The 21,523-nt window shown below is 40.6% G+C and overlaps 1 protein-coding gene across 3 annotated transcripts in view; it reads right to left on the bottom strand.

The window, feature by feature from the left end:
* Nucleotides 1-21,523, bottom strand: part of LOC116448601 — a 99,420-nt gene that overhangs the window by 40,910 nt on the left and 36,987 nt on the right. The window contains exon 1 of one of the 3 annotated variants that reach the window (XM_032119237.1): nucleotides 12,369-12,700. The exons of the other annotated variants lie outside the window; for them this stretch is intronic. Within the exon in view, the coding sequence (XP_031975128.1) occupies nucleotides 12,369-12,407 (39 nt within the window). The 5' untranslated portion in view covers nucleotides 12,408-12,700. Of the gene's footprint in view, nucleotides 1-12,368; nucleotides 12,701-21,523 lie in introns of those variants that run through there. 3 annotated transcript variants of the gene reach the window in all.

Genomic DNA, 21,523 nt, shown 5'->3' with positions numbered 1-21,523 from the left:
CCATCCAAGTTGCAGCTGGAAGTAAAAGCACCTTTGTCGTTACCCTGCCCTGGGCTGAGTACGGGTTTGGGCGCTGACTAGCCCTGCTCTCTCTCCAGTATTGCAGCTGTTCTTCATGGCATCCTCCCTGCTGCCTCAGAGGCACCAAAACCACGTCCCACTGGCATCAGTCCCCTCCCCGTGGCTGGCATAGGGAATAAAACCCAGGGCTAGAACTGTTTCTGGAGTCGAGTTTCACCTGGCCCTGCAGGACACAATCCAGCTGTGCACATCTGCAGAAAGGTAACTCTGGCTACTCCTCAGTTGCTCACTGGTAGTGTCTAAATATTGATACAAAGAAGAATTGACTGAATTTGATGTATCAAAAAACAGATGCTGAGAATTTGGCAAGAGTCAGACCTTTGTGCTACAGTTAATGACATGATTCTCCATGGATTTCTCATAGTTCCATTCCTTATTGCCTTCAGGCCAGCTTCCACATTATCACCATTTTGCCCAATGCACTGTCCCATGATGACATATGCTGCATCAGCTAATTTTCAGCTTGCAAATGCAGGTTTCCTCCTGAATGTGGGTGGTCTTGGCTTATGTCTCAGCTTTGAAGAGCCTGGTCCTCATTTGCAGGGCACTGAAGTACTTGGCACTGTTCATACAAATCAGATGCAGCACTGAATGTCTGCAGAGAGACCATGTGGAAAAGTGTTATATCAGTCAGGTCTTGCTTATTGCTTGCAAGCCTAGTGAGAGAACCTGCTGTTTTAAAGGAAGGATAAAATAAATCTATCCAGGAGATACTTTTCCAGATCTTATTAAGACTAGCTTTTTGCCAAAGGGTTTATGATAGACAAAATGCAGCTCAGTCTATTGAGAGCCCATCACCAGGTACCTGATGGCTTGCTGAAAGATGCAACCAAACCAACAAGTCTATAACTCAACATCAGCGGTAAAAAGGATTTCACTTGTGAAAGTGCTTTGCACTCTAAGGAGGTACACAAGTCAAACTGGAGCAAAGCCTTTTGCTGAAGGTAGTTCTTGAGTAGTCACTGGAGTGCTGCTCCACTCTTACATAGCCCTACCCCATTATCACTGGGAGAATTTTCTCATAGCTTAACATGGGATTGACATAACCTCGAGAACTGCCAAGAAGTACTTCACTGATTCAGAAAGGTAAGGCCCAGACAGAAAGGGAGATCAAACCCAAAGCTTAAGACAGACTACCATTATTTGTTTGATTGAGCAGAAAGACAAGAAATGTGTGGATGTAAAGCTTATATTCTCAGGTGATAGAAACACACCATCTTTGATTTCATCTAAAGCCGTCTTCTTCTAAAACTCGTTGTTTTAGCAAACAAAATGAGTTTCAGTTTGGTCAGATGTCTAAGTAAAGTCAAATGTGAAGCATCAGATTGTCCCTGACTCACCCTTACAAAAAAACAAGTAGGCTCCCATTCAGGCAAATGTCACTCAAGAGCATTTGAAACACACACCAGATGTTGCCCAAGTACTGTTGATCATAGAAATCCTTAAGAATAAGGAAGCTTTGATGCCTGTCTTCCCTTTTCCCATGAATCAAAAATAACAGCGTTGTTAGCAACTTCACAGTTGAGAAAAGTTTAAGAATGAAATTAAGCATTTGTTTATTAGTACTGGAAGCAGTTAAAAATCCAGGCTGATTTTGAAGTTCCAATAATACCTTTTAATAATATATATAGCAGGTATGTTATAGATTAAGAATTATGTTGAGGAAATATAAGGATTATGTTACACTGTGTTATGACACCTTTTAGCAATACAGCTTCACACATTTCAACTAAATACCTTTGTTTTAACACCATTTATCTGTAGATCTAGGTTGTTCTTCAGCTAATTTAAAGTTAGCAAAAGTTTAAAAGTGTGGTGTCCTCCTATGTCCTTCAAACCAAAAGGGCTTCGGAACTCTCACCTACCAAGGACAGGTAAACAAACGAGCAAGTGGACAAATGTAAGAACTGGGAAAACAAAAACTATCTGAAAGATTTCACCCCTAATGGTCTTCCAAGTCTGGCTGTAAATCAGAACAGATTGCCTCTGGCATCTCTGTGACAAGACCCAGTCTCCAAAACAAGATCGAGAGATTATCTACATCACAAAACAAGATGTACTTGAGTCTTACCTCCATAAGAAAAGCTAATCTTTATTAATTAGTTGTCATGGAAACTCAGCTTTAGGAAAGCTATGAATGATACACCAAGATCAGATACAGATTGCTTTTACAAAAGCCTTCATAGTGATTTGGATAAACAAACAGTAAGCAAGGTAAAATCTGGCCTCTTTCAGAAGTACTGCTGGGAAACAAATGCCGCAGGGGTTCAAAAACAAACAAACAAAAAAGAAATTCACTAGAAAAAGTTTAAGATACTGCAAATAACAACTGTTACAGTTCTTTCAGGCTTTCTGGCAAAGATCTGTTATATTAGCTTATGGTGCCTGAATGATGGACTGCTGAAAGCATCAAACCAGCAACAGCAGGAAGGAAACAGCACTCCAAGCACAGGGGATGAAGGCCCATGCTCTTACCGCCTGCAGGGTGATGCATTACCAGAGAGAGGCCAGGTGTAGGGTAGAAGGCCAAGGATTTTAGCAAGAGTCTTAAATTATTTCTTCACATAAAGTAAGACTTCCAGGAGTACATAATTCAAGCTGACTTTGGCTTCTTTTCCTCTTTTCAGAACTGTGTAGAGCGTACTGTTCCAGGAGTTTACGCCTCACAGCCAAGAGAAGAAAGATGCACAAGGCTGATGTCCCCCGGCCCGGAGACGCCCCATGGCATCAGCAGAATGAAGCTGAACAAAGCAGAGTGACAGCCCAGAGCCCGCCGGATCCAGCTGAACCTGCTGAGCTGGCAGAATGCAATGGGCAGCACTGAGCTCTCACCAGCGAGATAAAAAAGAGCTGAGGAAGCAAATATCTGATTTCTATGTGGGGCTCATTTCTCCATTTTCTGTTGCACTGGGAGGGCAAGCAAAGGAAGAAGAGGGAGCGGCACAAAAATTTTCAGGCATCTGGTTGATTCCTCTAATATGGTGTTATCAGCTTTGTTATACTGGCAGTAAACCCAGAAACAAAATCCCAACCTGTGGAGTACGGCACAGCCATGACTGCACATCTCCACAGCAACAGCCGCCGGTCTGGGAGTGCAAGACCCCATCTCTGGCTTTCCCATGGACAGATAGGATTTGTTCTTTGCACTTTATTTGGATGCAATGGTGGATTACAGCAATACAGGATTGTGTATGTTATGTATATTACATATTTACATACATTATTATAAGTATATTTTTATAGCAGCCCAGAATGACTAGCTGTGCTATAAACTTAAAAAGGGAATTTTACAAGTAATTTCCATGTTCATTCAGGAACCACGTAGCATTACCTGTAGGATTATTAAATGTTTTATTCTGGATCAGAAAACTATTTAATTTTATAAATGAGTGAAAAGTAATCAAATAGTTTGATTCTTCTGAAGGTAATCAAAATTGAAATCAGGTAGCATTTACATGTCTTCTCAAATAAATCAGCCAGCTGTTCCAAAATAAAATAAAATAAAATAAAATAAAATAAAATAAAATAAATAAAACCCCTACAGCTAGTTCAGGAGTGTTAATTACAAAATTCAGACCAATTTTTCTTGCACCAGTTGCAGAAACAAGCCAAAAGCAGGGTGGCAGCAGGGTGGGAGCACAGGCATAGCAGCAGTCGCTCCATGTAGTCTCAGTTTTCTTCTTTACCCAGTCACAGGAGCAGTGTTTGCTGTGCCATCAGTCCCTGAGCTGTCCCATTCTCCCTCACTGTGGGCTAGAGAGGTGGCTGGGGTGATACTGCAGGGTCTGCACCTGCTGAACATAACTGTCTTCATTGTAATTGGTGATAAATATGTAAAGCAACCTGTCTCAAAAGAGTCTCCTGAAGCTAGAATGTATCTTTTTATCATGGGATGTCTGTTAAGATTCTATTGCCGGGGCATTATGGCACTTGATTAACTGAAATCTAGAATAAAGAAAAATGTGTTTGTGTTGATAGGGAGGGTTTACGTGGTTGCATATGGAGCTGACTGAACTTACACCTACAGGAACTTCCATCGCCTACCAGCATGTACCACAGACAAAGTTTGTGTGCTCAGAAAGTGTTATAATTAATAGTGAAACGGTATACAGGCTGAAAGCCTGTAGTAACCTGGAGTACTCCAGGATAACTTTGTGCCTGATAAAAGAACAGGATGAAAGATACCTGTCTTAGCCATTTGGTGATGATTATTTCAGCCTGATGGTGATTTCAAGTGCAATCCAGTTCCTTTCACTGCTTGAAAGATACCCATATGCCATCTGTCACTGAGTGCAGTAGTTAGTTGTAACTAACTCACTACCCATGTGAGCTAGCAGACAAATCTGAGATAAATCTATGGAAGGGAGAGTGTTAATTGAAGACAGAGGGATCCTGTTTATTACACAGCACAAAAGATTGACTTTGAAAAGATATTATTACCTTTACACTTGATTCAAACCATCTCAAGGTCTTTCCATCATTTTATACAATTCCTGTTATGGAGGTCTCTAAGACTTTCAACTCATGGAACTTAATTCTCATGAAAATACATAAAAAATATCCCAAATACCATTTAACGATATATATTTGCCATTTAAATGTCAAAATAAAAATTGGAATATAGATATATTTAAGCTAGAATTTGAGAAGCAGAAAAGAATCCAATCCTTCTGTATACTACAGCAGCTTACCTTCACTATAGAACACACTGTGAAGTGAAAGACTTTCTTCCTTTCCCAGAACTGCAGAAATACCCATTTCTAACCTAATCTTAGTTTGTTAATTTCAGGATATTCATCTGAAAATACATCAAATTCTTTTTGTTGTTGTTGATGCTTTTCAAAATATGTTTATTAAAACTTAGGTTTCTTCATACTATTGCTTATTTGCTTCTTAAATTATTATACTTGACCTCTTTAATAAGCCACAGGGAATTCAGAGGGCTTGATGCTCACCTGCTACAAAGAGACTTGTTGAAGTTACACTGAAAACTGCCAAGGCCATATTCCAAGTTTGATCAGAAAGTTGTCTATTGAAAATGTTAAATCTCAGCTAGTAGAGAGAGCCATGCTCTGCAAGCAAGGCTTGTCTGAGGGCCTCCAGGACCACAAAACTGTTTTCAAAGGAGAATCTGTTAGTACCAGGAAGCAAAGATGCTTATGAGACCGCACTGAAGAGGAACAGCACTTGCTCTGTTTTACAGAAAGGTCCCATATATGACCAGGTAGCATTTCACTCAGAGTTAAACACTGTCCTGAACTTGCCAAGTACATCTGTGACAAGCCTACAATGGGAGATTTCCAAGAGTAACAGATTGCTCATTAACCCCCACCTATTTAGCATCAGTGTAGAAAATTGGCTCAGCAGAGGGGTTTGACACAGAGAAGTGTTAGAAGAAGGAGGAGGAGGAGGAGTCATCCTTCATTGCTGGAGAAAGGCTTGCCTGAATTTCCACCTTCAATTTTGGCAAGAGAGGACTCTGAAGAGTGTGCCATTATTTCACCTTATTTTTATGTGTGCAATCTGAAAGATGCTGCTTTAGCAGTGAAGCAGCTCAGCTAATTATCTAAAATGCCTCCAAAGGCTCCAGCCCCAGCTGGCTGAGGTGCCAGGAAGAGGGCTGACCTAGCCAAGGAGTGCTTGCATGTTGCAAGGCACTGTTCATTATTTTAATCTTTTTGCATTTTGCATAAAACCACAAAAACGTTGTCATTGACAATTAATCTGATGCAAATTCCTGCCTTGTCTCCTGGGATTTTTATTCAGGCAATAACTCATGTGGGGTCAAAAGTTGAACCCAAGGCTGTGTATAGGTTCTGGTAATGTTTAACTTTGCGGTGTGGTTTAATCATACAGATATTCATTCTTCATGTATAGGCCGTGTACAGGGCGAAATCCTTTTCTTAAGGAACACTATTTAAGTGTTACTAGATTGCAATCATGTTAATTGAAACTCTGTTTATCTAAGTAATTACATACTCATCTGTATGACCTCAATAATGTTACTGGAAGTTTCTCAGCAGCAAGACCTATTCTAGCTGTGCAGGATTCCATCTCGGAAGGCACAAGAAAATTGTGACTCCCAAGCAGCCGGAATTCTTTGGAACAGCCAGTAATGTCATCATTCTGGTGATTTGGGAAATTGTACCAATGGCCAAAAGGTACCAAAGGCCACTTTGAAGGAAATCTTGATCTCAGCATCATAAGCTTTGATTACACAAAAGCTGACCAAGACTTTAAGGACTTTCCCCAATCTTTTACCTGTAAGCAAACCATTCTTCACTCTTGGATATCACTTTTCACGTGTACTCTCTTAATGGGCCAAGTTGTTTGGTTGGTTAGTTGGTTTTTGGTTTTGGGGGTATTTTTCTGACTTGGACTTGATGATCCCTCTGGAGGCTACAAACAACATGTGCTGTCACATACAGAGGTGCAAAATGCAACTGATCCTGGTGGCCGAGAAGTCAAAGTGATTCTCAGTTAAAGGTCTGAGCAAATGGATGTATTCGTTAATTCTTGTCAATGGATGCATTATAATTGTAACCATTGCTACAATTTTAACCATTGTGACATTTTAGTGGCTGTTCTCTGCAATGTAAGTCATGGATCTGTCCTGCCTTAAAAATGACAGTCATTAATATATACCGAAATAAGTATTAATTGCAAATGTTAATAATTTGTATACAGGATTTGCTTCCAGTCTCATACACTGATAATAGCACTTTTGTATTGAGGATGAAGACAATCCAGCTCCTGCAGCAGTATTTCAGATGAGGAAGAGTGTGTGTGCATCATCCCTTTTAATGTACATACATACAGGCAGGTTAATCAGGAATTACCTGGCTGCCATAAATTCCAGTTTCTATTACTGTCACAGAGGCATTAGTGCTTCAGAGACTCTGTCTTTTCATTATTCAGATACTTTGCATACAAAGCAATACTACCTTTCCCTTTATATGCCTTTAAGCCTCTTCCAGGCAAAATGCATTCCTTCCTTAAAAACAGTCAGAGCTCCTCTGACATCTTGTTTCCTTACTAGCACATCTTCACTGACCCAATAACTACAATTCATCCAAACCTCATTCCTTTTTTCAGTCAATAGTATTTTCAGGATAATTTTAATCTTCTGACATGTGAACTCTTAGGTAAACCTCACCAATTTATGTGCTTTTGATACAGAAGTGGACATCTCCTCATCTGGTATCATGTTCTTTCTCATATTACAGCATTTTTTCTGCACGAAGACTGCCCATTGCCATGCACTGTGCAGCATTTTTGGTTTGAGAAAGTACAAGATCTGGGATAAAGAATTCCCTGTCCTGATGGTTTGCCATACACTCTGCAGCTTAATTCAGTATTGGGAGACAATGTTTTTTAGATGGAAGTCATTGCAGGAATAAAATGTATGAATTTCCATTCTTCCTTGTATCAAAGCTATTACCTGAAAATTTAACTCTGGCCATCATATTGCTTGTTTCAGTGAAAAATGTGCTTCAGTCAAGGCATGCTACTTTCTTTGGACAAACTTTAAAGTTTGTGGTTACCTTAGCTGAAAAATATTTGTCTACAGCTGCTTCAGTCCCCCTGAAAGCAAGACCTTCGCAGAGGCAGTTGACACATGAGTCTATGCTCCTAAAACAGCTGTCTTTTTTAAAGCACTTAAAAACTCCAGTAAAATTGATTTTGTGTCTTTGCAAGAACAATTCACAACATTGACTGCAATACTCATTCTACATGCCAATATAACCCAGGGGTTCTTACAACCATATATGCAATCATTCAAATTTGTTGTTTTGCATATTAAATGAGACATTAGCAACCCTCTTTAAGTTTTTAATGAAGAGGTGTGTAATCTGGTATTACTTGCTGAGTTGTTACTCAGGTAGTATGAGTTGCTGAAGACATTACTGTAAGATCTAAGCTGACATTTTGGGATTGTCGCTTTAGCTCCAGCTCAATGCTGTCTTGATTTAATTTATGCTACAAGAAGTTCATTAACTAAACACTGACAGTCTTCTTCAGCCAGTTTTGCAAGAAGGAAGTTCCCAGACAGCTGAAATGTTCTGTTTTTTCCTGATACTTTTTGTTGCTATTTAGAAAGCGCAGCATCAGTGCACAGAAATCCCAGAGTACAGGACAACCTCCCTAGCCAGGAGATTTGAACCTCCACACGCTCACAGGGTGCCAAAGATCAGGTTAAGATACCTGTGCGGCATCTGCCTGCCTGACAGCTGAGCATGCTTAAAGATCACATTCATACACCACTTCATACAGGTGAGTTGACAAACAACTGATAAACACGTGTTTAGAACAGCTCCATTTACAGTCACTCCTAAGTTTTAGGCAAAACCTAAATTATCCACATAAAACCTAAAATATCCACAGTCATTATTCAGCCAAATATATTACAGTCAAGACATGGCCCCACGCAGCAGCGATGTTACAACTGCACACAACAGAACCAAAGCTTCTGCAGATAACAAGATACATTTTCAACGAGAAACATTCTGAGTTTCCAAGGGCATGTCCACTCAGCAGGGTCCCTGCCTCTGTTAAATGTCTGGCACAGGTCCAACTGAAATCAGAATGTTTTTTACAAATCTCTGCCTTTTCACTTGAAGCAGAATAACCAGACGGTATTTTAGTGCTCATTTCCCAGGTACCTTAGAGGTGCCAAAACTGAGAATAACAAAGATTAGCCCAGCAAAAAGACTGATGGTCACGCAAAAGGAACTAAAACACAGATTTTAACTGGGAACCTAAACTTTCAGGATAGGTGAACATCTAGTGAAGCACATGCAAGACCTAAAACTACTACAAGTGTGGTCCTTGATTTCTGAAGTCAGGACAAAAGTTCTTTTAGAGAAACACATATATTGTGATCAAACTCTTCAGTTCAATTTGTGTAAATGCAAGTTTGGCACACCGCTTGAAGAGAAAACCAGCAAAGTTTGGTTCAGGTCCGAAGTCAAAGCTGGATGGGCTGCAAATCTAACCAGGGAGATGACAGATTTTTGAGCAGAATTAAATGAAAGTTATGGCCAAGGAGAGAGAAATATACAACACTTTGAATGCAGAATCTGATACAAATTTAGGATGTTCCACAGCTGTGCAATACCGCTTCCTATGACACCAGCAGCAGGGGTCCCAAAATTTCTGTCTGCAACTGGTGACACAGCCATCCCTGCTCGGGCATACACTGGCCTTTTAAAGTGGCCAGGAACTGTTTAGCTGGTATTAGTGGCCTGAAGCTTTGGTTCAGAGAGAACAATAGGTGTACTATTTTAGAGGCATTAAAGGTATTAGTGGCAAATCTGCATCGTATCTTGTTTACTGCTGTACCAGTGGCATTAGAGAGGAATTGGACATGACTGCAACAGGCTGCCTGTTTTGAAATGCTCCATGCCATAAGCGAAAACATGATTCTTATTGTGTTATCATTATAAATAACAGCAGTATCAATCAACATCTTCTGGTTTTAAAATTAAAGGAAGCAAGAAGATGCTTCAATAAAGTTTGCTGTCACACTTCTCAAAAAAACAACTAATTTTGGTCCATGTGAGCCATTTGTATGTCTTTTCATTCAATAAGGAGTTACACTTTGATTTCTGCATATTTTTAGTCAAAACTAACTATTTTCATACCAAGTGACCAGTCATATGGAATATTTTAATTAGAGAATTACTTAAATTAGTGAGAAAAACCAACAGCTCAGACACATGCAATCATGCATTGGCAACAACTCCAATACCTGTTTCCATTTCTCTTGGGAGAATCAAAGACAACAATATTAGGCCTTTAAATTGATTATTATGGGAGACGAAAAACTTAACTGGCCAAGATATAACAATCTATCTTTGCTGTCACAACCTCCTAAGATCAGATGTGCATGCAATTTTGTGTCTGCTTGAAAGGCACCATGATGGAGTTGTATGCTGCAAACTCAGTCCTGTGCTAGGAAAGCCTTGAACCAGACACAAACGGGGGCAGGCAGAGGGTCCTGAGCTCCTTCCTACCAACTCTGCCCCTTGGTCTTGTTCCCAGCTCTAGGGTGTTTATGCTTTTTTTAAAAATTTATTTATTTTTTATTTTTATTTACAGGTTTGGGCTATTTCCACTTCCTTCTGCTCCTCCCATCAGCAAAGGTGCTGATACAACTTCCAGAGGAGGACAAGAGGCACCACAGTAACTCTCCCATAGTAGCATTTATCCTGAAATCCAAGGGCAGGTTTATTGCTGTTTGGCCCAGCCTACTTTTTCTTTTCAGTTAGATGAGGGTGATACATTTAAAAGTTCCAAGGCATGGATACAGGGATTTTAGTAGGTAAAATCCTATTGAGAAACATGGCTGAGGCCTCAGACTGCATTTCAAGCTATTTGGGTCATTCTAATATCACACAAGAACCTCAAAGTGCTGCATGGTGTGAATAGCACCTCTAGAACACAGGTCTAGATATATTGTATTTTGGACAGCTTTCAATTAAGAGATTTCTATTTCAAGAAAACTTAAAACAATGAAGAAACTGGCATTAGAACAGTGTGAATTTTTCCTCCATTTCAGACATAGTTTGGCTGACTTAGTTGACTGTTAGATTTCAGTCAATGAATCCAGAATGAAATTCATAGATATGAACTGGCCTTTCTCAAACCGGAACCAACAGAGATGGTGCAAGCTGTTACATTCAAATGACTCAGGATGAATCCAGTAATCATCATAACACCGTTGACAGCTAACAGTTCTACTCACTCCTATTTTTCTCAAACTGATGACTGTAGATGACTGGTTCTTATGGAAAAATATACTCTTGTAAGTACTGAGAAGTATATACTCTCCCACATTGAAGTAGGATATTTACATACACTTTAGCATCATGATTTATGTTAAAATTTTTGAAAGTCAAGGCTTGTGATGTGATAAAACAGCAAGTATGCAACTATGATGAGTCAATAGCCATATCCCAGTACCAGAGAAAAACCTTCTCCTTGTATTTTTCCTGTCCCTCACTTTTACCTCCCATACAATGCAGTGTTTAGAGTAAAAATGTAATTCAGAACGAACTAAGTAGATATTTTCAACCCAAATGTAAGCAATTTTGTAAGATCAGCTCTTTACAATGTCCCCAAGGAAGGCTGCTGAAAATGGGGTTCACCTCCTTAGGAGTGCTACATGTTTCCCATGAACAGTCAGGTGGTTGCAGGTGCTAATTGTAGCTATATATCTTAGAACCAAAATTAAGCTTTTTCTCATATTTATTTCAAACAGCAGTTGGTCTCCACAGAGCAACTCCGTGTTGAGATTCACTGCTGGCTTTACACTGCAGCTGCAATCCTGCAGCATGTTTTATCAAGAAGCAGTTTGGCATGCAAATGTGCAAGTGACAACATAATGGGAACCTGGAATGCATCTCATTACAGTTATTCTATTCCTTAAGCATTTTTCTTCTAAGTTAGCGTGATTCTCTATTGAGCTTCAAATTCTAACGTTTTAGATCTAGGAATAATCCAATATTCTCTAATCTGATTAAACTTTCATTCCTTTGACCCACACTTCTCCAAACCATCTCTGCATTTCACAGTGCAGACTTCTACCAAAACTTGCAGCCCACGCTGCAGCTGCACCACGACTGTGCTGTAACTCTGAGCAGGGTGACAGCCACAGCTGGGACTCAGACCTCAAACAGCTATTGCAGCCCGACAGCAGGCAGCAGCACAGCCTCTGTCATAAAACTTAGACTCACAGAAAAAGAAACTGCCCCCAGAGAGTTACATACCCATCACTGAATATGAGATATTTGGTCTGGTTGTTTCCTATGAAATTATACTTACTGGGAACAGTTTATAATGTATTTTGTATCTAAAATATTTTAAACTATGTTAGTGTTCAATTGGTCAATTTGGCACATTTAAAATACAACAAACACTTCAGGAAATCATAATAAAATCAGAAATTAAGATTTGGGATTGTCTCATAAAATGCATCTTTCACTGCTAACAACTCCCTGTTGATGGATGTAGCTTACACCATAAATTTTATGGTTTTCATCGTATAAGGATCTCTTAAACCCACAAGTGCTTCTTTTTATGGTAGCTGAAAACAAACAACATCTACAAATCAGATGTTAACATAGCAAAGCAAATTGCAAACCTGGTGAGTGCATTTGCTTTCTGGGCATCAGTTCTCAAGAAAACTACTTTCTACATTCCTGTACAAAGTCTACAAATCCAAGTTTCTCTCTTGTCAAAACAAAACTAAACCAAACAAACAGGAAAAGTTTGAAATCGCTTACCTTGAAGAAGCTCCGAAGAAAATACATTATGCTTAGCATTTTGGAAGGTTTAAAATGAAGAATTATTCAATCTTTAGGACATCCAAGGCCTGTGTGAATTCCTACACTCCTGCTGTGTCTTTAGTTACATGCTTTCTTGTTGCTATTTTGGACAGTCTTAGTACAAGGGAAGCATATGAGCCATGCCAGGAGCTTATGCTAAGGAGTTGCATAACAATTAGGGCTTATCTGTGCTGCGCTGTACAGTGCAGCAATGCAAACAGGTTTGTTCACAGTTTACTAGTCCCAGAACACTTCCACTAGGCATGCCCAGAATGATGCCATTGTATTTGCTAAAGAAACTAAAGCTATTTGTGAGTGCTTCTAAAAGAACTGGAACTACAAAGGACAGCACATGTTCCCGTACATCCCCCCCAGCTTTTGCTGTTGCCAAGTCCAAGTTCACCCAGTGAGTATTACGCTTGCTGCAGCACTTAAAAGCAAAGGCTCCCACACTGGGAGCTTTCTAGTTGCTATCTTTAAAGAAGGAAAAATTGCAGAACAAGTCTTTTGAAGTGCAGAAAAGTAAATGTAATTTCACATTCGTCTTTTCTCTCACTTAACATTAAAGTCCCTTAAAATTTACTTGTACTTCAGTAACATTCAGCAACACAGAGATGCAACTTACGTCACGTAGCAAAGAATCTATCAACATTTAGTGGCCAGGACTGAGAGTTATGCATAGTCTTCTCTCACAGTGCACTTAGAATTAAAGACAACTACAGAGTGCAAGCAAGTTCTCAGAGGGGGATCATTCTGCAGTACAGCAACTGTCAGGCACAGCCTGATACTGCAAGCTCTCACTTATTTTTTAATCTAGCTATGGCTTATACCAAAATCCTTCCACCAGGAAGAGGTGTTTTAAGGAGTTGTTCTAGAGTAGTTTACGATGCTCCACACTGCCAGCACAGGGAAGAGAAACAGAGATGTGCAGTGACCCCAGCACAGCAAGGAGGGAGGAGGGCACCATAGCTGATGCCCCAGCACTCACCCACTACTAACATCAGCTCTGACATTGAATTTGCTCTTTGACTTGCCCTGTGCAATACAGGATCTCTGGGCCATCACCCTCGGTGAGCACAGCCCCACTTGCTTTGGGTTTGCTGGGCTGCAAACCCCTCTGTAGCTCCCAGCAGCCATTCTTGTGGTCAGTCCATTGCACACAGGAATACTGATGTTTGGGTACTACAGGGAAATCAGATGTTCATGCAAAAATCAAATCCCTTATAGCAGGAAGCCAGAATTGACCACGTACACAATTTTTCTGCCCTTGTGGGAACTGCATGAGTTAAGCATACACAGTCACACAGAAGGGCACACCTAACTAGTTAGAAACCAGGCTAATAATTTCTAAATTGCAACACAAGGCACAAGTGCAATATCATCTGTGGTTTGATCTGCCAAATGACAATACTGCTTCAGTGAAATTTGGTCCTGTCAACTCTTATGATTTCATGGAAAAAAAGAGTGTTTTACCCTAAACCTTAGCTCTAAAATATAAGCATATGTCAATATTATAGACATACAGGAATCTTTTTAAGTAAAATTTTGGCCCAAATTATGGAAGAAAAGCTCCAGATAAAAATTCTAAAAAGTCTCAAAACAACTAAAAACCCAATGTTAGTTTCCAAAAATTCTCTTTGGAGGGCAATGGGCCTGGCTCATGATTTTTTAGTGCTTTGATTTGTTAATATTTAAGTTTAAATTATTTTGAAAGGCTACTTTTTATGATTTATTCTGAAATTACTGTCACTCTTTTAAAACCTGCTCATTCAAGAAATGGCAGGCACACTTTTATTTCCTGCATGCCTCTCCTGGTATTGACTCAACAGGCTGTGCTCACAAGGTTCAGGTGAAACATTCTTTGCCCAAGCCCTGACATCCGACTCTGAGCAGAAGGAAATGCCCAGTGAGAAAAGTCCAGCTGTGCAGTGCCTTGGCATTTATTTTTCAAAAATGAAAAGGAAAATAAAACTTTATTCACATATGAATTAAGGGCTTTTTAATAAGAATCTATGTAGATTGAAAGGCAGGTTTTGGCTCCTCATTTTTATCTACAAGTATTTCTAATTTCCACAGAAATCTTTCTTACAAACAACATGCCAAAGCAAGCCATTGCCCAAAGGACTTGACTCCCCTTTCCATTGCTTATCATTTCTGAAATTAAGGTTAAAGCTCAACTGCCCATCTTCACCCTATTCTTTCATGCTTTACTTGTTCATGGGCTGGAAATAAGGATGTTCCTTCTGTAAATCAGGTGGGACCTTTCCCTCAGACTGGTACATTTCTTGGGCTGGTTCAATTCACCACACTGTATGTGCAAACTACACAGTATTCCCTTAATCTGCAATTGCTTGAAGACAATTGGAACTCTGCTGGTCAAAACTCCAGAAAAATTGCAATCAGCTTTCTAGCAATCAGGCCTATGTGATTCTGCATCTTAGCAAATCCTTATGGAGCTCCCTAAGTCCTTTTACAGCCCTGAAAAATACTGGTCAGATGAGGTGCTCTGGTATCAGGTGGTGGTGGGGTCTCTGCGAGGGGAAGGGGCTGCCCTGTGTTGGACACAAACCCTGGTCCCAATTCCCTTACACCAGTCAGGGGAGAGGTGGAGAAGCCAGGAATGAAGGAGTGAAGATCAACCTTGGAGGGAACAAGGGAGAGGTGAGGGGAAGGAGCTTCCACTTTTTCTTTGTTTCTTACCATATCTCACCATTTTTCCCAAAGTTGAGTCTGTTTTGCTCATAATGGTAATTGTTAAGTGTCTTTATCTCAACCCACGAGCTTTTCCATCTTATTTTCTCCCCTGCCCTGTTGAGGAGCGGGAGAGAGAGGGTGGCTGGGTGGGCGGCTGGCAGCTGGCCCATGACAAACCCACCATACACTATGACTACACCCAAACCTCGAAGCATTGGAGAGAACCTGCAACCTCATTTAATCTGGGTTCCAATATGTGCAAACACCTAAAAGATCTTCTTTCCCCCTTAATCCTACATCCCATCTAATGAAGTCCTTGACAGTAATGGTAAATCTATAAAAAGCTTTCTGAGGCCCAACACTTTACATTTTCCAGAATGTCAGCCTACTGCTGATAGACTGGCTTTTTCCATAGCTAACCTCTCACAGTTTTATCCCCTCCTTTTAAAACCAAACAATCTGGAGTTCACTACTATCAAGTCCATTTTCAGAGTGCAGAGTTTATCACTCACCATGAACTTCACTTGCAAAACAGCAGTAATCATTTTTTCAGTGTATGATTCTGAGGTTTTATTTGGTCAATGAGGATTTATTCTCCTTAGGACAGACCCAGATCTGTTAATCCTCAAGTGCCCAAGGCCAGCTACTGTTGACGTTTTCTTTACTGATACGCTATCTAAATCCACATGCCTTTTCTGCTTTATAAAGAACAGCTGCTGAAAACTATCACTGACTCAGAACAAAATATCCTTTTTGCTTTTTGCCTTTTGCCACCACAGCCAAAACTTACTATTTAAAGTCACACTGCCTTCAGCAGAGCAGCACCATGGAGTGCCTGAACCAAAAATACCTGTTTAACCTTGCAGAACACTGAGACTAGGATTCTCTGAAGGCAGCCCAGTGACACTGGAACTCCACTACTGCACTAGTGGAAGGCTTTTCTTCCCCTGATTTCAGCTACGTGATTGCTTCATGTACCATTCACTTAGTCTGACGTAGCTGGGTATTGTGTAGATTGTGTCAGGCTGGCTTCCAAACCAACTAAATGTTGGAAAGTACGTTGAAGTCATTCCAGCTTTATGGTTGCAAAGGTCAAATGTGACAAGTCTTGTGCGCACAGTGCAGAGCCTAAAGTGAGAACAGAGACTGGGCCGGCCTTCTTGCTTCTTCTCAGAGCACCATATCCCCAGTAAGATTCCTTCAAGGAACAACAATTTTGCTCTATGTTGCCCTTCCCTTGGAAGACAAAGCCTAGAGATTTCATTGTTTTCATGTCAGTAAAGACATAACCATACTCTACTAAATAAGGCATTGTATGGCTCAGTGGAACGTTAGTTTATATCCATGGACTCTCAGGTTTTGAAATACTGAAATTTGAAATCAAAAGCTCCAAGAGTGAAAACTTAAGGCTGTCACCCTGACCTGGCCACGAGGGACATGCTGCAGGCAGCCATCACTAAACGTCTTCACATGATGATTTAAGTCACCAAACAGGTATTCTGATTTCTGAAGGATCATGGCAGACACTTTCATCTCCACTGTAATTTCTAATTTGCCCTCAGGCAGTTCATTTGACTACCATTATCATAAAAATATACCTCTTGATGCAGCCTAACATGTTGATTCAAGAACTCTTCAAATCCTTCTGAATTTCCCTCCTGTGATCCAAGCATTTAAGTTTTCTGTCTTGATAGAAAGTAAGAGATTCTGGGCTTATAATGGCGAACTGAGCTTTTGGGAGCTGAGACAGCTATTTCTGTGTTTTACCACAGCCTCAGCTCTCAGCTGGATGAACATTTGTGCTGCTAAACCAGAAATCCCTGGACAGCAACACTGGCCACCATTGCCCAACAAAACCCCATTTCTTATAGACATCAGCCACTAACTTAGAACTTCTTGGCAATGCTCTACATGATAGGACAGTTTAAGAGTTGTTTGAATGACAAGCTTCTGAAGAAAAACAATAAAGAAAATCTTAGCAGCAAAACTCATGGATCAAACCCTGATCGGAATTTGTTCAGTAATGGCACCAGCATTCATTTCTGTCAAAGCACGTATGTGGAGTTGCTGGTCCTGACACAAGGAGGACTTTCACTGCTGTCTCTGCATCCTCAGGCCCCTACCCACAGGCAGATGGAGATATTTTTACTCCAGTTTGATAGTGTCACTCAAGACTGAGCCCAGGCTGTGAGACCCTTGAATCTTGCAAGGTTAATTCAGAGCTGGTTAGATCTCTGAAGTTCTTTTCTGAACTAGAGGCATAGGTAACACAGAGTTAGATGCCTCTTAGTCTACTCCAATGGGCAGCTCTTGCTATGGGTTTAGAAAATATCTTATTCATGTCCATTTAAAAATCCCTTGCAGAAAAGAGGTATAAAGAGCCACTGGTCAAGAGTTGCCTTTTACCCTAATAAAGCCAGTGAAATGAATTCCAAACAGATTTTCTGGAAGAATTGACTGAGTTCAGAGGAAGTCCAGAGTAGAATTACTGAGGTCCCAAACTGTAATTCTGCCCTAAACACACTCTGAACAAGTCAAGCAAATAGAGACCTAAATGCAGGGTAGAAGTAGGCTTCTGTGATTTTTTCCTATGCCTGGAGAGAAGTCCTGCTAGTAGTCAGCTAGTAAGAAGCAGCATGACTGGCTTCTCCATCTACTATTCTCCAGAATCTCCTGTCCAGGTGAATGGCAGAGAGGTGTTTATCACATGAAGGTGATGAAAATGACAGGGCATAATGAAGCAGAGTTCCAGTATTTTTATCCTCAGAGTTATTCAGGAATTCATTACAACTCTCTCAGAGTTATAACTCTTATATCAGATTCAAGGGTGCCATTAAAACCTTCTCTGCCTGGATGGAAGTATTAGTGTCATACAAATGAGAATCCCAGCCATTACTCCAAATCTGCCCTACACTGGATATAAAATCCATTTTGGTGTCTTTGCATCCCCCCAGGTACAGAGGAAGTGCTGGCACCTGCGGGAAGGTGAGATGCAGTGACACGGCAGAAGTGCTAGCGCTACAATGTCAAGCCCTTAGGAACATGGACACAAAGAGACATAAACCAGCAGTAGGTATTATCAGCCTGATGGGAGACTGAAAATCAAGACAGTCAGTATCAAGGCTACTAAAAGATTGCTTTCAGATCAGAGTCCTTGTCCTGTTTTGAAGGCCAGACCATTCTGAAACTGATCAAAGAAAGCCTTTAGGGAGAATCAGTAAGACAGGGAATAAGACAATATTCTTTTATTAGGCAATATATTCTGGTTAGGACAGTATTACTATTTCAAAGGCTCATAACATTTAGATTTCTAATCCAGAAAGTTTAACAGGTGAGGCACAGGCAGAATACTTATAAAGAGGTTTGTCTGTAGGAAAAGAACTTTGGCAACCATTCCAGGAATAGACAGTGCACATGCAACAGAGAAATACCCACAAACTGCTGTCTCTCTGATGAGATCCCGCAGCTGATCAGCGTGGGGTGAGAAAGCCTAGAGTTTCTTCCTGAGGGAGTGACATCACAAGGTTAGTTATTCAAGATGGGGCCAGTTCTTCAGGCAAGAAATACTTCTAAACTGAGGAAAAAACTGAAGTACTTCTGGTACAATTATTCCTTTGATTAACACATAAATGCTGTTCTTGTTAACCAGCATATTTTCAACCAGGGTGTTAACACTTACATACATTAGTATGCTTTCACTTCTAGCACAAGTAATTAGATCGTGTATACATAGATGATAGCTACACAACACACAATAGATTGTATAGCCAGAGACAAATGTGACATTATTGTCATATATTGCTACACTTTACAGTGAAAATATAAATGCAGATCAAGGCTTTGCACCTGTAAGCACCAAGTGTTGTAAATACAGGCATAAGAAATAATAGTCCTCTGTATTCCTTTAATAGAGGTTTATGACCAGCTTGCTTTCCTGCTTCCTGCTTTGTCGATATGGCACCAATCCTTCTTCAAGCAAAGCACAGTTTACGTTTCCTAGATTAACTTCAATATTCATTCACTGTGTCTGTCCTTTTGGATATGTTCTTCCTGCAGTATTATATCATCCAGATAATTTCCTGGCTTTTCTGATTTTTACTTCTTCATGATATATTTAGCTCTTTTGAGTAGGTAGGTTTTTCACAAATATCTTTAAAACTCTGCCTTGCAATCAGTTGGTTTTATAAAGAGAACTCAGCAGTTTGTTCTATTGACAGAGAAACCAAGCAATACATGTTTCCACCCTTCTACAGAACTAGCTGGATATCTGAGAACTGGGCACACCCCACCTCTTGGCTGCATATTCCATGGCTGGCATTGGCATTTACCCACCACTGCCAAACCCAGCTATTGCTCAGCCTCTACCAAGAGCTCTTTTCCTGTAAATTCCCCAGACACAAACAGTCCAATATAAGCGAGAAAGTGTCAGATGAAAACAAGAACTATGCATCTCTTTACTGACATGGCATGGCATTTGGCAAGAATTAAAGACAAACAGTTCTAGTATTAATTCCTTCCAGCAACTTACTCCCAGTTGTTATGCAAGCCATGACCTGGTATTTGAGTCATACTATAAATGGCAAATTGCAACACCTCCATTGGGAGCTGTCAAAAGCTCCCAAAACCACACTAACTTGAGCATCTTAGAATTCTGAACTGGTCTGGCATCAGAACAGTCCCAAGCAACCCTCACTAGGTCGTGCCACAGAACTGTAATGCACCCCATTCAGTGCAAATGTCGGAGGCAGCAGGCAGGAAGGTTACAGCTGGAACAACAGGGGCTGCGGCAGGCGGGATCTGCAGAGTGCGGCGAGAAGGAAGGGGGAAGCTCACAGACTGCCAGCCTCGCTTCCTCCTGTAGCCATCAGTTCCTCAGTTCTGCACTCACAATCAAGTTAATGAATTTGTGGAACAAAAATAAAGCTTTGTGAATGGATTACGCTGACCAGTTGCAGTTACAGCTGCAGAACCGATACTGCAGCACACCATGTGTTGGGATCTCTGACTCAGGCTCCAAAATCTCATGCTTTTTATTTTTGAGCTGTTCCAAGTCACCATCAAATATTTGTATTCCAAAGATTAACCACGTGCGTATTGATGCTGCAGCTGACATCTATTACATTAATACCCAAGAATTCACCCTTAGCCACTGATCAGTACCACACACTTGCAATTAGTGGGAAAAATAACTGCTATTGGAGGTGCATCTCTGCTGCTGATTTTCTGCCTGCTGTGCCCTAAAGTATTTGTGCATCCACTGGAGTGATATGGTTGAAGATTACAAAAGTCCATGTGCACTTGGAGTATTAACAAGCCACACGCGTGTAGAATGGAAAGAGATTAATCGTAACCATGTAATGCTGCTAATCTTCAATCCCACCAGGAATTTCACTTGCCTCCGTTTCCTCTCTGGGACATATTCATCCTAGATGAATGCTAGAAAACTGGGAAGATCTGTTAAAAAGATACTTTAGGCCTCTCCTCAGTCTTTATAATCCTGGCCTGCTCTGCAAGCCAGGAGAGCTGCACTATTTCCAAGGCTATACTGATGCTGCAATAAGAGCAAATATGCGACCACATGCACTTCAGCTCAACCTGTACCGGTCCACTTTGAAAATCAAGATGATGCCAGGCAGTTGCACTTTCACATTTATTCCAGGTGGGATAAAGCGTACCATACGTAGCCAATCTCTATGCAGCCTTCTCATTGCAGTGATGTTGGAGTGATGTTGGAGCAATGTTGTCACTTCCATTTTACTTGGATCATAAGGCCTCATCATTGTATTCTCAATTCTCCCTGCTGAAGCCCAATGGGTATTTGCTCTTGTTGAATGCTAAGCACAAAGCACCAGACAAAATGACCCTTCTGACTTGCAGCCTGCATTCACTGCCTTTGCAGTTGTTTGCCTTGAGGAGTTTCATTATTTTCAGTTCAGTAAAGTATTGTCAAGCTTGGGTGAAGAGAAACAGTTTGGGTGATCATAGGAGCTCACAACCTATGTCAATTGACACTAATATCTTTTCAGACTCATGCATCTGAGGTAGTTTGGATAGTAATTTTTTACATATGCCGTGGGCCAAGTGACATACCAAGTGGCCAAATACCCAGGCTTGTTACACTGACTTTAAGAGCAGGATAAAATCTCTCCCAAGGCATCTGCAGTTGCCAGAGATCCATGTTCACTAATGGATATATACAGCTTCAAACCTGGCTATTAAAATTTTAACCTCTCCCCCAACTCCTGAAAGCTTCTAAAGCTCTCCTCACCACCTTGAATGGAGACAATTGCTACACCCAGAGGGCCAGAAACATTCATTATTTCTTCCAGGTGCTATGGACCTCCAAGTATTTGCTCACTCTTTAATGGCAAGACCGAGTAAGATAAAATTTATGTCAACAGCTATATCGTGCTCTCAAC

This window comes from Corvus moneduloides, chromosome 10 (genome assembly GCF_009650955.1).
Source record: "Corvus moneduloides isolate bCorMon1 chromosome 10, bCorMon1.pri, whole genome shotgun sequence".
NCBI classification, from domain to species: Eukaryota; Metazoa; Chordata; class Aves; order Passeriformes; family Corvidae; genus Corvus; species Corvus moneduloides.
Note: the sequence above shows the minus strand (reverse complement) of the source record. Positions and strands in the feature narration are given on the sequence as shown.